General features: G+C 37.1%; 2 protein-coding genes across 4 annotated transcripts; both read left to right on the top strand.

The window, feature by feature from the left end:
• Positions 1–2: 2 nt before the first annotated feature.
• LOC149382271 (uncharacterized) lies at positions 3–2414 on the top strand (the record flags this gene model as incomplete). Its single annotated transcript, XM_089601471.1, has 2 exons — positions 3–249; positions 1780–2414. Coding segments are annotated over 2 exons (636 nt in total), but the record flags the coding sequence as incomplete, so codon positions are not given.
• A 7889-nt stretch (positions 2415–10303) lies between these two features.
• LOC149382270 (double-stranded RNA-binding protein 2-like) lies at positions 10304–13291 on the top strand. Of its 3 annotated transcripts, none has more exons than XM_089602122.1 (4): positions 10304–10539; positions 11025–11285; positions 11929–12148; positions 12227–13291. In XM_089602122.1, the coding sequence occupies exons 2-4, from the start codon at positions 11040–11042 to the stop codon at positions 13108–13110; spliced, it is 1350 nt and encodes a 449-aa protein (XP_089458248.1). In that variant the 5' UTR covers positions 10304–10539; positions 11025–11039; the 3' UTR covers positions 13111–13291. The 3 variants fall into 3 exon arrangements, with proteins under 3 accessions (XP_089458248.1, XP_089458247.1, XP_089458246.1); XM_089602121.1 differs by having other exon boundaries at positions 11017–11285; XM_089602120.1 differs by lacking the exon at positions 10304–10539 and having other exon boundaries at positions 10872–11285.
• Positions 13292–15596: the final 2305 nt, after the last annotated feature.

Below are 15596 nucleotides of genomic sequence, written 5' to 3'. Positions count from 1 at the left end.
GCGGCGGATACAGCAGCGATGAGTACGACAGCGGCAGCGACGATGATGACGACCGTCGCCGGAGTCATCACGGCCGGCCGATCGGCGGCGGCGGAGGAGGGACGTGGGGTTCTCCGGCGGCGAGTCGTGGCGGGAAGTTGGGATTGCCGACTAGCAACATCAACGAGGCTGTTGAGTATCTCAAGCTCAGCGGTGGCTCCACCAGGCCGTACGGCGGCGGATCAGAAACTGCTCATCATCACGGTCATGGTAAATCCAGTATTTGATTCATTTCTATGATTCAAATATATTTATATCAATATCTCTTTTAGTAAATTATATGATTGTTTCAATATGAAATTTGAGTGATGATAACAAGAAAGCAAAATGGTAAGAAAAAGTCTAGAGCGTATGAAACGGTTATACTCAATAAGTATATTTCTTGCAACTAGATAAATCCTTTACTATCTTTAAGATTTTGTCCAAATTTTATTTTATTAGAAAAATAGTCCGGCCATCGTCGAAGTTAATTAAATTAACTTAATCAAGACTATTTTGGTCCAAAATATCATTTTTCGATCAATACTATAATATACATAACTATAAGTATCTGTTCTCTCAATACTTTTTATAACTTTCATGTTGTCTCTCTTCTAGTTGCAAATAGCGAATTGATTTTTAGCCTTTTACGTGTTTTTGAATGATTTTCAACGCATGTTGAAAATTATTGAAAAACATATACAATTCATTAGATTCCATCAGAATTCATCACGATGATAGAGCCGGCCCTGACCTAAGGCGGGCAAGGCTTGTGCCTTGGGCTCCCAATTGGGTTGGGCAAAAAAAAAATTATTTTACACTTTTTGCCTATTTTAAAGAAAATTTGTATTTTTTACCTTAAAAATTTATACTTTTGATCCATTTTCTAAAAAATTTACATTTTTTATCCTGAAAATTTAAATTTTTATTAGTATTATAGGGCCCAAAATATTGAACCGCCTAGAGCCCCCGTTGAGTTTGGGCCGGCTCCTTATAATTTTTTTAGGATAAAATCCGATTGTATGGAAGAAAAAAATTGATAACTTCTTATGATTTCGGGCATTTTTTTTGGTGATTTTTGACACTTTCCAATTGTTACAAAAAAAATCCGATTGTACCTAATGGTTTTCAACTGTGTTATTCGTAAAAATGCGAAGTTTTGAAAATAAAGGATATTTTCGACCAAAATAGATATGTTTACTTTTTTGTAAATGCTACGTACAATACTGAGTTTACTTTTGAAACTTAGATACGTTATTGACATCGTTTGGTATAGCTTTGTTTTAAAAAAAAACGCTTTTAGATTCAATTTTTGGAAAAAACTGTTTTTTTTTTTAAAACTGACAGGTGTTTGGTAAGCTGTTTATAAAACAGTTGTTGCTGATAACAAAAGCTGATTTTGCGTTTGGTAAAATAAATATATTATAGTAAAAATACTAAAATAGACATAAAATAAATATTTAACAGTGCTATGGATAATCACGTGAGGATATTAAAGTAATTTTATATCAGATACAAAAACGCATTTTCTAAAATCGTTTTTGAAATTTTTTCTAAAAACTGTTTTACCAAACAGTAAGATTGCATTTTGTTTTTTGTTAACAGAAAAAACAAGCTTAAAAAAGCTGTGTCAAACACGCCCATTATTTATAAGCAATTATACCTCGTCAAATTTATTGTTTGCTAAATAGGTTAATTAGTCACTGATTTTTGGGCAGAATGAGTTTATAGATATATATATATATATATCTTTTTACGTAGGTGAAGTTCCGGCGAGGCAGTACGCAACAAAGTACCAAAGCACAGAGGCCGTGAAAGTGAAACCCTACGGCCCTACTACGACGACCGGTCATACTTACGGGACAATCTCGAACTCTCCCACAAAGCCCTATGGCGGTACTGTTTTCGCCGGAGATTCGAGGCCCTTATACGGCTCCAACAACAAATACCCGACACCCACGGCCGGTTATGCTTCCGAGGCGGTGAAGCCCCACGGCTATGGGAGGCCAATCAACTCCGGCGAAAGTAGGTACCGCGACACGGCCACTGTGAAACCCCACGGTGAATATGGAACCACCACTGCTAGTTCTCAGGTGATCGACTGTTACGAGGCTGCGAAGAGGTACAACGGCAAGGTCATACGAACCTGATCGTACTCATCGAGGATATGAATCTATAGAGAACGAGGGGTGTTGAGAATAAGAAAACTTGCTATACTATGCATTAATAATAATTCGACTGTGCTGTCTTTGTGTGTACTTGGACTTGGTTTGTACGTGTTGTTATATATATGTTTCAGTTGGATATTGAAAATGAATTATTAATTAAGTGTACGTAGTACTTGTTTGTACTGATCGGGTTTGTAATCGCGTGAATAAAAGTATTTATTTGGACAATGTTAGGCTGCTTAATTTGTTCGCATATATAATTATCTCCCGCTTTAGGTTGTTAATTAAACTTCTTAAAAGGAGTCTCGTCATACTATGGAGAGAGAGAGAGAGAGAGATCTATGTGTCTCTGAGATTCTTATTGATCAAGTTCAAGGTGTACCATAAAATAAAATAAAAAAATCAATCTTGGTTTATTCTCTCGACATTCTCAGAAACAATCACCGATAATTATTTTCCTTATAATTTATAAGTTTTCCCTCTCGCGTGTTTCCTCTCTAAACCAAGTAACCAGTCCAGATCATTTATGAAAAGAATAAAACAATGTCTTCAGAGTTCATATAGACCCCAGGGGTCTATGTCTTCATAATGGGCTTGTATTATATGTATGGATGTTCTACCCATACCCAGGCGCATGACATGAATTAACTCATTGGGATTGAGGTTTCATGCGGATGAAAACAAATACCTTTCAAGAAATGAGGACTCTTATTTTAATTTAATTGAATGAGAAATGCAAGGAAAAGACCCGGAATAACATAGATTAATACCATGACATGAGGAATTGAACAATACAATTTTTTATGTTAACGAATTATTTTATAACGCCCGAGCTAAATAACAAAGTCAAACGTTGTAATTGTCAAAATAGCCAAGTTTTGGTTTATTTTTAATGTGTAGCCAATATACCACATTAACAGTTAAAAAATACAAATTTGCCCTTCATTTAAGTAATATCAAATCAAATTCCCGCGTCCAAAAAAAGAAACAAATAAAATTGGAAGCAATGAATGTCAACTAAAAAATCCGCCGTGATAAATGCTGCGTATCTAAGAAATCTACCGCGATAAATGCCAACCAACACGCAAGCACACCTACAACGCACGATAAAAAATTCAAAAACAAAGTCAAACAAAAAAATTTGAAGCGAGACCGGCGATTGAAATTAACAGATATTAACAGAAATTAACAACAATTAACAGGATTGAAATCGTTCCATACATGAATCAATGAGTGAAAAATCTTCAATCAAAGCTCTAAATAACAACAATTAACATAAATTAACAGGATTGAAATCGTTAACACCAGATCGTCAACAACAATTAACAAGAATTAACAGAAATTAACATGATTGAAAACAAGATCTTTAATTCCTGTACAAATATCAAACATAAAAACAGATAACAAAAACCTATAAATCGTTCAATACCTGATTCAAACACATGGGTGGACGACGGCGCGACACCGGTGGCGCCGACGGCCACAGCGGGGGCAGGGGGAATGCGCTCTCCGGAGATCAAGATAAGTCTTCCCTTCTCATCGAGGTGGTGGGCTCGGGCGATGCTCCTCCGGGCGACTGGGCCTCACCCGGCGTGGCCGGCGGCGCGGCCGACCAGGCTCTGCAGGCAGCCGAGCCCGCCCAGGGCGTTGGCGCGCGGGATCGCCGAGGAGGGAGCCCCCAACCAGGATAGGCCCAGCGCTGGGACGGCTGGGACGCCGGCAAGCGAGGCCGGTGCTGCGCACGAGACGGGGCGCGCGAGACCGAGCGTTTGGCTGGGCGTGAGGGAAAAGTCTCTTCAAATCTGAACGTGTATATTTAAACGTGGAAATTCTGTTAAACAAGCATTTAAAGTGTATCATTGGTTGACTTTTTCATTTTGATTATTTACGTTTATATAAAACCAACGTTAAAAAAAAATAAGGGCATTTTAGGTAGAAAAAACACGTCTGATTTGTCAGCTCACCCATATTGGCTATTCTGCAAAAGTTTCTCAAAGCGGTTGGCTATTTTGCAATCTAAACGTTTGGACATGGCTAGTTCGTCTAATTTTTCTTTTGTTTATTGTTTTTCTATATTTAACTTTGTTTATTATTTATAATTTTATAACATGACAAGTTCGACAAGACACAGATAGAATTTGTGCGGCATATTTTAATTAGCTAAACTGGGAAAATAAAATTGTTATTGTGAACGCATGAAATTTGCGCTCTAAGACACGCAAGGCGGTATTCAATGACAAAATTGTCACAAAACACATGATTTTGCGTCAAGTATGTCACTAAATACATTAATTTTAGACAAATTGTTCGTTGAATTATCAATATATGTCTCTCTGTCGTATAATGCCAAACCAGATCAGGCACGCTCTATGATCCTTCCAGAACTCCAACAGCGCGATCTACCTCCTGCATAATAAACCCTACTCATTCATTCATTGTTCGTCACAAAAATGAAAAAGAAACACAGAATAATTATAATATATAAATACACACACATAACGGTGAGAAGTGCTTCGACGAGCGAGCTCTCTTCTTCAGAGAACGACACGCGTTCGTTGAAGAAAAGTGCAACAGAGGTGTGGTTGCGAGTCTCGCAGCCATTCTCGCGAACAAATTAAAGTGTGTGGAATGAGTGAATGTGTGTCTATGGGAGTTCGGAGATCCACAATTCTGAGATTTTCAATCTCAATCTCATTCATAAATATCTTTTCAACTTTTGCTTCTTTTGTCTCTTGTTACGTACTCTCTTCGCGCCAAGACCATACACCATAAACGACATGGAACCCGAACATTGTCGCTTCTTCTCTGATAAATACTAACGACATATCATTTCCATGGAGACGACCGAAATGTCGAACATGTCGTTTATAATAAATACTAATCAACGACATGTCGTTTATATGGATGTTTTACGTGTCATTTCTAATAAATACTGACGACATATCGTTTCCATGAAGACAACCGAAATGTCGTGCGTGTAGTTACTAATAAATACCGTTGAAATGTCGTTTCTAAGCTCCACACACAATGCATATGATTCTTCGCGCATGCATGCAGGTATATATTAAATTTATATATAAAAGTATATTGTTAAAAATTTATACATATTTGTTGACTGTATTTTCTTTTATTTAATTTACATTTTTAACGACGGTTGTTTTTAAATTTGACAGGTTCTAAAATATATTATTATCAATAAAATTGTTAAAAATTAAAGGGAGAAAAGCTACGTAAAATAGTTAATAAAGTAAGATTAACGTAATAATAGGAAATAAAATAAAAATACGGATTTTAAAGGTATAAAAAAAACGTTATCTTGTTTCCTTGCTTGTTACTGGTTTCTTGATTTTATTTAAAATAATATATATTTTTTCGTAAGAAGAAATTAAATTGTTTAATTATAAAAGAAAAAAAATAAGTAGAAGAAAAGATCGCGCGTGAGCGTAAAGTGGGTCCCCCATTTGTATGTTTCCCTCTGAAGTTGATTATTTTTCAGTTTTATTCGAACTCGTTTCTTCGTTTGGGGACGATAGTGATTAACCGAAGTTATCCATAATATTCGTACGAAATATTATTGCAATTTGTTTGTTTGAACAGTAAATTTCATTCAAATTTTTTTATTTTAGGAAAATCTCCAGTTTCTTTTTCGATACCACTGCCAAAAACACGCATTTCAATTCAATTATGAGATCATCGCCACAGAATATATTATATCCAATCCAATGACAAACTCCGGTAATCTCAGCCGTGCATGTCGCCGGCGACGGAAGCCGCGGCTCCGTCTCCATCGTGAATACCCATGCCACGTCATCGCATTACTCCGTACATACTCGAAAGTAGTAAGTGAGGTCTTATTGGAGACATATTTAAGCAATTCGTTTTATGTAAATTGGATTTTATTTGAGAAAATATTTGATTTTATTTGATACGTGAGTCTTTAGAACGACGAAATAAACAAAGCCCCTATTATCACGTAATTTGTTTGAAACTATTTATAAAAAAATAAAAACAAATTCAGGTGGAAATATTATTCGTACTATAAATATTTGGACTTTCATATCATTCTTGACATCCGAAGCTCTGGCCATTCTTGATTTCGCATATCCCTCAAACAATTCAGGTCATTACTTTTCTCTATTTTATTGTTTGAGCATTCTCGATCACAGACTTCCATATAAACGATTCATGTGATTTATTTGTATCTTCTTCTGAAGTTCAAGTTGATCAAACAGTAAGTACGCAGGTGTGATGTGAGAGCAGAGAAAGAGAAAGGTGTACGTTCCCGATCATCCAACGACTAGTATTCCAAGAACTATATATCGTAAGACTCTCTTCTAACTCAGACTTTCTATATAGACTACGCACCAAGAAAAAGTGCATATAGACTGTGTTATCTAGCTAGTTTGTGTTGCAAGTATTTACTATTCTGAAGTTAATTGAGGGCTGATTATAGACTACGTAGCGAATCTCACTCACTTATTAGGCCGAGTGCTATCTGTGTATTGTTATAGACTACGTATGTACGTTCAAGTCAATCCAAGTCCAAGCACTGAGTGTTAATTATCGTTCAAGTCAATCCAAGCAATCATGAAGAGGAAGCGAGACCTAGTCCCAGCCAAGTATAGGCCGAGTGCTTTGGAAGTGATCCAAACGCTTCTTGACCCGAAAGTCCGAGGCGAGGCTGTCCCTGGAGAAGGAGAGGTCATCGTCGAACGCAACATTTATGCCACGAGTCCCGAATCACTCAATTGTGAGTCATTAATTAATTAAATTGCTATAAATATATGTATATTATGTATCGAGGGTTTATGATCGAGTAATGTGTGTTTGCAGGGAATCCCGTGACGAGGTTGCACGACAACGAGCGGTACTATTTTGTGAAGAGGAAACCAGTGTCTTCCGAACTCGAAGTTCCCAAGAACGTTGAGCGCAAAGTGGAGTCCGGTGAAGGCTATTGGCATAAATCAAGGAAATACGAAATCAAGAAAGGCAACGATATCGTCGCGTACTATGACTTGATGAACTTTTGGGAATACGAAGGCAACGGAAAGGACAAGACTCGCGTGAACAGCTTCAAGACTGGCTTCCTTATGCACGAGTTCTATCTCGCTGATTCCACGGTGAGCCTAATTCGTTTTTAAAATTCAATTAATTAATTTTATAATTGTTTCACAATCCATCTGATACATTGATACAGCCCTTGCTTAATTATAATTGTGCCTATATAGGTTACAGATTGGGTGGTTTGCCTTGTCAAGTACAAAGTGCATAGGAACACGGTCCAACAACAGGCGATAATTCCAGTCCCAGAACCGGACGTGATTGTTCAGCCACCGGCGATAATAATTCCACTTCCACCGCCCGAAGTGATTGTTCAACCAGCGGCGATAATTCCAGTTCCACCGCCCGAAGCGGATCCACAACCGGGTTTTCAATTTTTGGCGCCGGAAGAAACATACGATCTGATGATCGAGGATGACAGTACCTACAATTACTCGCACAGCCTCTGTGAAAGCCTTCTACTTCCGGACGATGACCTACAATGGATGAATCTGACTCCACCGCCCGAAGAAGCAACATTAATAATGGAAGACTCTACTGCTACTACTACTGTGAGTCTATAATCTCCATCTCCTTAATAAGATATGTATATGTATGTATATATTTTGTTGTGTTTTTTTATTTATAGTGCATGGTTTTTTTTTTTTCAACAGCAACATGAAGATGCCTGGCTTGTGGACGCACTCGAACAAGAAGAAGAAGAAGAAGAAGAAGATGATATCGATGATGCCTGGCTTGTGAACGCACTCGAACAGCAACAACAAGAAGACGATATCGATGATGCCTGGCTTGTGAACGCACTCGAACAACAACAACAAGAAGATGATATCGATGATGCCTGGCTTGTGACCGCACTTAAACAGCAACAAGAAGATGATATCGATGATGGCTGGCTCGTGGACGCACTCGAACAACAAGAAGAAGAAGATGATATCGATGATGGCTGGCTCGTGGACGCACTCGAGAATCAAGAAGAAGAAGAAGAAGAAGAAGAAGAAGAAGAAGAAGAAGAAGAAGAAGATGAATATGACAAGTCTATTGCTGTGAGCCAACAATCTCTTTATCTTCTACGCATTTATTTATTTATTTTATGCTAAATATAGTGTGTGTGTGTGGCTTCTTATTTTCCAGATGGACAAAGAGGAACATCAAGTAATGTCTGGATTCGAACTTTTCTGCAAAGAGCTGCCTCCGATTCCACGACATCTTGTTTTTGAAAAATCTCCAGTTTCTTTGCACAACGGTTGGTTTGACATGGGTCTCAACTTTTCTTAGACCCTCATGTAGTGTCGTGTCGTGTCTTATTGTTTCGTTTTGTACGGAGGAGTATTCTTTATGTAAAAGCTGGGGATCCGATATTGCCTCATACTATTTATTTTAAGGCAAAATACAATAGTTGTATGATCTTGTAGCAGACATTTCAGATTTCATTCTGTAAAAAGAAACACTTATTTATTTATATTCATGCAATGCACACATATATATTTCTCTACAACTTTAGATTATTACTTGTTCACTATCAATTCATCACTGTGTATCTGACTTACGCAAGCAAGAAAAGATATGATATTGACTTTGAAGATATTCTATGATTGGTATATGACACGTACGTTGATTATTTATTGCCAGTAAACATGTTTCAAAACTTAAGAGATATATTGTGGGTTCTGCTATGGTGGTTGAGAAAAGTTTGATTTTCTAGTTCATTAAGATTGGACTGCGAAGCTAGAACAGAATCTTCTTGGCTCTTCAACGTGTTTGAACTTTAAGGTGCTTTTTGTGTGTGTGTGTTTTGCTCGCGAAAGCGATCTCCAAAACTCCGATTGGCCGTGGCAGTGCTCAGCAAATAAGTATGGAAGGCGTTGGAAACTTGGAAAAATTTCTCTTTTAGCTTCGGAAGGAGAGGGACTTGATCTTGGTGGCTATAAAATCTCACGGTGGAGGAGTTGTGTTTATCTATGATTTTTTTTTTTATTTTTTTTTTTATCAATATCAACTATTTTTTTTTGAAGGGCAAGTGGGGTCGTGAATTTTTTTAGTTTTAATTGGTAATTACTAATTTCACATCAGCTCTAAAGTGGAGGTCTGGATTTTTTTACACTTATTATCAAATCTTTGATTAATTCCATAAACTTGTCATAAAATCCCGTTTTTATTAGATAACAAAAATTTGTCACGAAATTCAATCTTTTGTGACAATGACTTTGATAATAGATGTATTAGAAAAAATTGTAAATGATATTTCAGTTACTAATATTTGTGTTCGATTCTCTAATCTGATCAATGTATAGGAATTTTTTCTTCTAATTCTTTAAAAAAATGAGAACTTGACATGAATATCACTGTAACGAATATTTAGCCAAAAATATTACCTAGTATATATATATATATATATATATATATATATATATATATATTTATATAGTTTGAATTGCATGGTTTGTAGGGTGGACAAAATAAGACATGTAATCAAATAACTTCAATGTATTTAGAGCATTAGAAAAACTTGAAGAAGTTGCCAATAGTGCTCGAGAAGTGAAGCAAAGTTCAACTAGTGGTTGAAGTGAATGTAACAAAGTTCAAATGTTCAATCGATGATTGAAGTGAATGAGAATAAGAATGTGTGCCTGCTAAATAGTGAATGAGAAAATAAATGAAAATGAGCAATTTGGAGACGATGAATTTCTTTTTTACTGTGAGGAAGAGGCAAACGTATATTGCGTCTCTAAGACGGTTTCGTGAGGAGTGAGAAAGAGAACGCGAAGAGAGAGAGAAATGGAATGAAAAATGGTTTAAAAAAAAAGTAGAAGTAAAGAAAATGTAGAATCGTATTTTCCAACCAACAATTCTAATAGGAGCGCCAATAAAAAAATATGTTAGTAAAAAGAAAGTGTTTGTGTCCAATTCTATTTTATTTACAAAGGGGTATTAAATACCAAGCAAAAATTTTGAAATAATTAGGGGTATTTCTGTCCAAACTCCAAACCTTCTTAAATACAAAAGAATATTCAATACAAAAATAGAGCTTAATTCGCTTCAGTTAGCAGCTTAAGTAGAGCAACTCTCGAGAGTCAGCAATAGTAATACAACAATGTAATGAATATATACAATGGCGTCATCGTCAATGTATATAAAAAAAGTAATATTAGTTTGAAACTTTAAATCAAAACCCGGCTCACTCGACTCGTGTCTCTTTTTTCGCCTTTTTTTTCTCCGTCGCTTTCTCAGGGGGAAAAAGTGAGAGAAAGAGGTATTTGGCAGCTTGCCAGAGAATCGAAGTGGGACGAAGAAGGTGCGTTTTCTTCTTCCTTATTATCTACCTTATTCCCAGATCATCTTTTCCAGCTAATTCGGTGCTTTCAAACATTCGGAATTTGGGGTTTTTTTTTTTTTTTTTTTTTTGGGTTTGTCGTAGTTTTAAGAAATTGGCGTCATTTAGATCTCGCCGGGATGGTTTTCTCTCTTACAAGTGTTGTTGATTGGTCGGTCATGTTCAATAGGTCTCGTATTTCTCTGCTTAACTTGATCGTCGTTGATAAAGACTCTGTTTTTATCATTCCCAATGCCATTTCACACCATCGTATATGAACATCGGTATATATATAGATAGATAGATAGAGAGAGAGAGAGAGAGAGAGAGAGAGAGAACATTGAAATTGGTGTCATGTTCAATAGGTCTCGTATTTCTCTTGATCATCGTTGATAAAGACTCTATTTTTATCATTCCCAATGTCATTTCTCACCATATTACATGAACATACATTGGTAGTGAGAGAGAGAGAGAGAGAGGCAATGTATAAGAACCAGTTACAAGAGCTGGCTCAAAGAAGCTGCTTCAATTTGCCGTCGTACTCGTGTATCAGAGAAGGTCCGGACCATGCACCGAGGTTCAAAGCCACGGTCACTTTCAACGGCGAAGCCTTCGAGAGCCCGGTTTTTTACTCAACTCTGCGCCAGGCTGAGCACTCCGCCGCCCAGCTGGCGCTCGCCACCCTCGCCATCAGAGGCCCTTCGAGAGCACTCGCCGCTAGAGTCTTGGTGAGTTAGTTTTTATAAGATTTTTTTTAAAAGTTTGATGATTCCGCTGATAAGCGTGTATTAGTAACGTGACAGTCCATAGCTAGAGAGGATTAATGTGATTGAGGTGTGTTTGGAACCTGGAAAATAGATACCCTCGTGTTTTTCTTCGTGTGTTGTTGTTTGGATTGAGGGAAAATTAAAAATGGGAGGGAAAATGTACGACTAAAAGAGGGGATTCCATTTTCCTGGGAAAATTGGGTGGAAAATGAAATCCATCCAAAGTTGTACGTGTAGACCCCGGGATTATGTCTCTCTCAGCTCATATTTTGCATGGCTTCCAAACACAACATTCCATTTTTTTTTTCGTTTTCCCTCGCGTTTTTCGGATTCGAAGAGAGCAAAATCTCTAGTTCATAACAGCCTTACACAAAACTAACTCTTTCATTCATTCATAACAACCATTCAACTAGTTATTTATTATTTATCTAACATCTTCTTCATCCATTTCTAGTGTTAGGTTTAGTTGTATCACTGCTAAGCGATTATTCTTGAAAACAGTTATTTTAATTTTTTTTTTTTTTTGCTTAGGCTGTCGTGACGATATGAGTCTCCTTCATATGAACTTTTTTTTTTTTTTTAAATTTTATTTTGTACGACATAGGATGAAACGGGAGTTTATAAGAACTTGCTTCAAGAGACAGCTCACAGGGCCGGGCTAAACCTTCCTGTTTACACCACCGTTCGATCCGGTCCCGGCCACGTCCCTGTCTTCTCGTGCACGGTCGAGCTCGCCGGAATGAGCTTCACCGGAGAACCCGCCCGGACAAAGAAACAAGCTCAAAAGAACGCAGCTTTGTCTGCTTGGTCCTCTCTAAAAACACGTACGCCTTTTTTTTTTTTTTTTTTTTTTCTTTCTTCTTCTTCTCTTTCTCTCTCTTATACTAATTTTTTTTTATTAGTGGCTCATCGCGGCTCACCATCAATGGAGTCCCGGGGCGACGAAGAGCAAGAACAAGTCACCGTGGCTCGAGTTCTCGGAAACTTGCATCGAAACGACAATCATCATCAGCATCAGAGAAACGCTCCGAATTCCACAATCAGCTTGTGTTCTTCTTCGACCCACTTCCAGAACTGGGCGTACCCGAGTTATCCGCCCGAGATAGCCATGTACCAGCTATGGCATCATCAAGAGCAGTTTCTGCATCATCACCAGCACCGCCTTTTCCAGATCCCGATTTCGCCCTCGAGACCTTCGACGCCTCCGCTATTCCCGTTCGTCCACTCCGTGATCCGCCCGGACCACTTTCTATACTTCCCCGTGGCAGAGCAAGCTTCGGTTTCCGCGGGACCGCCTAGGCTCGCGATCGCCGCCTCCAATGATCCGCTGAGAGGCAGATCGACGGTCACGATTCGAGAGATACAGGAAGAGAAGCCGCCGGAGGAAGCACCGAGCCCGATAGCCGCGGAATCGTCCCGCGGAGACGACGATCGAAGGAGGACGGCGAATGTGAGGCTAGCGGAATCGCAAGCCCGGGCCCGAACCTGGGACCGAGAGTGGGCTTATCGTCATCCGAGGCCCGACCCCACGGCGGTCCTCAGGCCCGTGGGACCCACTTCTGCGCCGCGGATGAGGACGGGAACGAGGCCGAGCTTCATGGCTCCGGCGGTCCGGATCAGGTCGGTCGTGCCGGTTTGTTCCGCTGCGCCGCCGAGAAGAACGGTGACCACGACGCCCGGTCCGAGCCGGGTCGATGGGCCGTTGTTGCCGAAAACGACGGAGGAGAATAACGGCGATGACAACGCGTCGCGAGCGAGTTCGGAGCTTGATAAGCTTCATATATAGTAGAGAGGCCTGAGTGTTTTTCTGAAGAGAATTTTGATAGTGTTGTTTAGAGCATCTTTTTAATGTTAATGGTGAAACCAATACTTCTTTGGCTTCCCTTGCTTTTTTCTTTCTGGAATCTCTGCTAACAACCATTTAACTGCAACAAAATACTAAGGCAACCAAAACTATAATGGGTCTAAAGAAAGTATATCAATGCCAGTAATTCTACTTAGGATTAGGATTAGGATTTTCAAGCTACATCCATATAAGTAAGAATCTTTCTTAATGGTAAGTCAATACCCTTATTTACTCAAGTCAGTCCTACATATCAATATCAACATCATCTAATAACAATAACTAAAAAGTAAAATAATAGTTAAGTTATTTGTTTCAACTTTATAGTAGCAACCATTAAAGATGCTCTTAAGTGTGAAGAAAAAAAGAAGAGGAGGTTTAGGAGAAGAGAGCCATTTGAGATTATTAGCTGTTTCAAAAGTATTTATTTAAAATAAGTGAGAAGTCTCTCATCATTGTTCAATGTATATATTCTTTTCCAGCTTAGTGATAATCCGATTTGGAAATTGAAAGCTTGATATTTAGATATCTTTCACAGACCCTCCTCCTGATGCTCAAAGTTCAGCCTAGAGGCCTCAAGGTGATCATAACGATTTTTTTTTTCTTCAACAGCAACACTTTCAAATAAATTTTTATTCTATTTTTCGTTCTTACATTCACACATTCCAATCTAATTACAGATAACATTTATACATAAATTTTAAAAAAAAAATCTTTAAAAATCAAGAATGAAAATTTTCTGTCATTTTTAGACATTAAACCCACGCTAAGTTAGTGCCCCAGGCTAATAACCTATGACGAGATACAAATCCTCGAGTTTAAATAAGATTTTCTATGTGATATTGTTTGTTAAAAGCATCTCTCAAATGCTAATACCGTGTAATTTTTATACCATTTGGTAGTTTTGCTCGTATAATATTACACAAAAAGAAGTATTTTACGAAGCTGCTTTTCATTTTAATTTTATTACTCATTAATTCTATTTAAAATTATCCATATACTAACATAATTGTAGTTTATTTATTAATTATGTTTATAATTGCTTATATACTAATAATTAAAAGTTTGAAAATTAACAATGTAATTGTGAAAAAAGTTAAAATTTGAAACAGTATTTAAAGTTAATAATGCAATTGTGATCAAGGAAATGTGTGTATATGTTTAAGTGCAGTGTAGATTTTTAGCCAATCCGAAATTTGTAATTGCAAATTAGCTATTGTTTGATGCATTTACGTAATTAGCCATTCAAGTTTATTACCACACGTCAATGTACAAAATTACCTCTTTCATTTTCTGGCTCACTTGCATGAGTTGCATTTGAAGAAAGAAAAAAAGGTATTTCATAAAAAAAAAAGAAAAAAAGTAGGCAACTCCAACTCTAACACTAAATTTGGTGTTGATTTTCCACTATTTTTGTGTGTTTTTAGCACCAAATTTTGTCTCAACTCCAACCATGACACCAAATTTTACACTAAACACACTATTTTCCATATATATATTCTCCATAACTAGTCTTTATTAATAAATATCTTAATACATAATTACAATTCTTATTAACTTCTTAAAATTAGTTCTTACATGTAATCCTAAGTTTTAAATTATATTTTAAGATTTTATGTGGATTTTACTTTTTATTTTTATTTATTTATTTGGTGCGTATAATTTTAATTTTGTAACTTATGTTTGAATTTTTTAATTGAATTTTATTTCAATGTATTTTTTTAGTCAATTTGTAGTTTATGGAATTCATTAGAATTTAGCAGGATTACTTGACCATACATTCATATATATACGCATTAGGCAGGATTTTTAATGTATATATACTTGACTATTGTGGACTATTATATTAATGACCCTAAATATATATAGGCCATGTTGACTATTACTCATGTTGTGTTATACGTAAAAGATTTTTTTTTGTTTTTTTTTTTAAGTTATACCGTGTGATACAGTATCACACCAAATATAGTGGGATACTGTATCACACGGTATATTTGGCGTGTAAATTACCATGTGATTGGAGAAACAAATCACACCATATTTGGTGATTTACAGTACGGTTGCACATGGCCTAACTACTGCAATAATAGGCAACAAATTTGAGCACACGCAACCGAAGACCATATTCAAATAGGAAACCAAAAACGAAAAAATCCATTCCTGCAAATGCACTCGCAAAAAAAATCTAACCTCAAACAACAATCGCAAGACCCAAAAATCTAACTTTAGACAACAATCGCCGAATGAATATAGCCAATTATTACAAATAATTAACAAATATTAACCATGCATAAACTAAAAAACTTGGAATATTAACATATATTAATGATTATTAACGATTATTATCGACGTCTGTTTCTCCGTCAGCCAAAGGAACTCATATTTGACCGCGCACAACCTCGACGTCTGTCTCTCCGCCGGCCAAAGAG

The sequence above is a fragment of the Urtica dioica genome, chromosome 11 (genome assembly GCF_054948205.1).
Source record: "Urtica dioica subsp. dioica isolate 48M chromosome 11, U.dioica_male_clone48M_v1_H2, whole genome shotgun sequence".
Taxonomy (NCBI): domain Eukaryota; kingdom Viridiplantae; phylum Streptophyta; class Magnoliopsida; order Rosales; family Urticaceae; genus Urtica; species Urtica dioica.
This window is presented reverse-complemented; position numbering and strand designations above follow the sequence as displayed.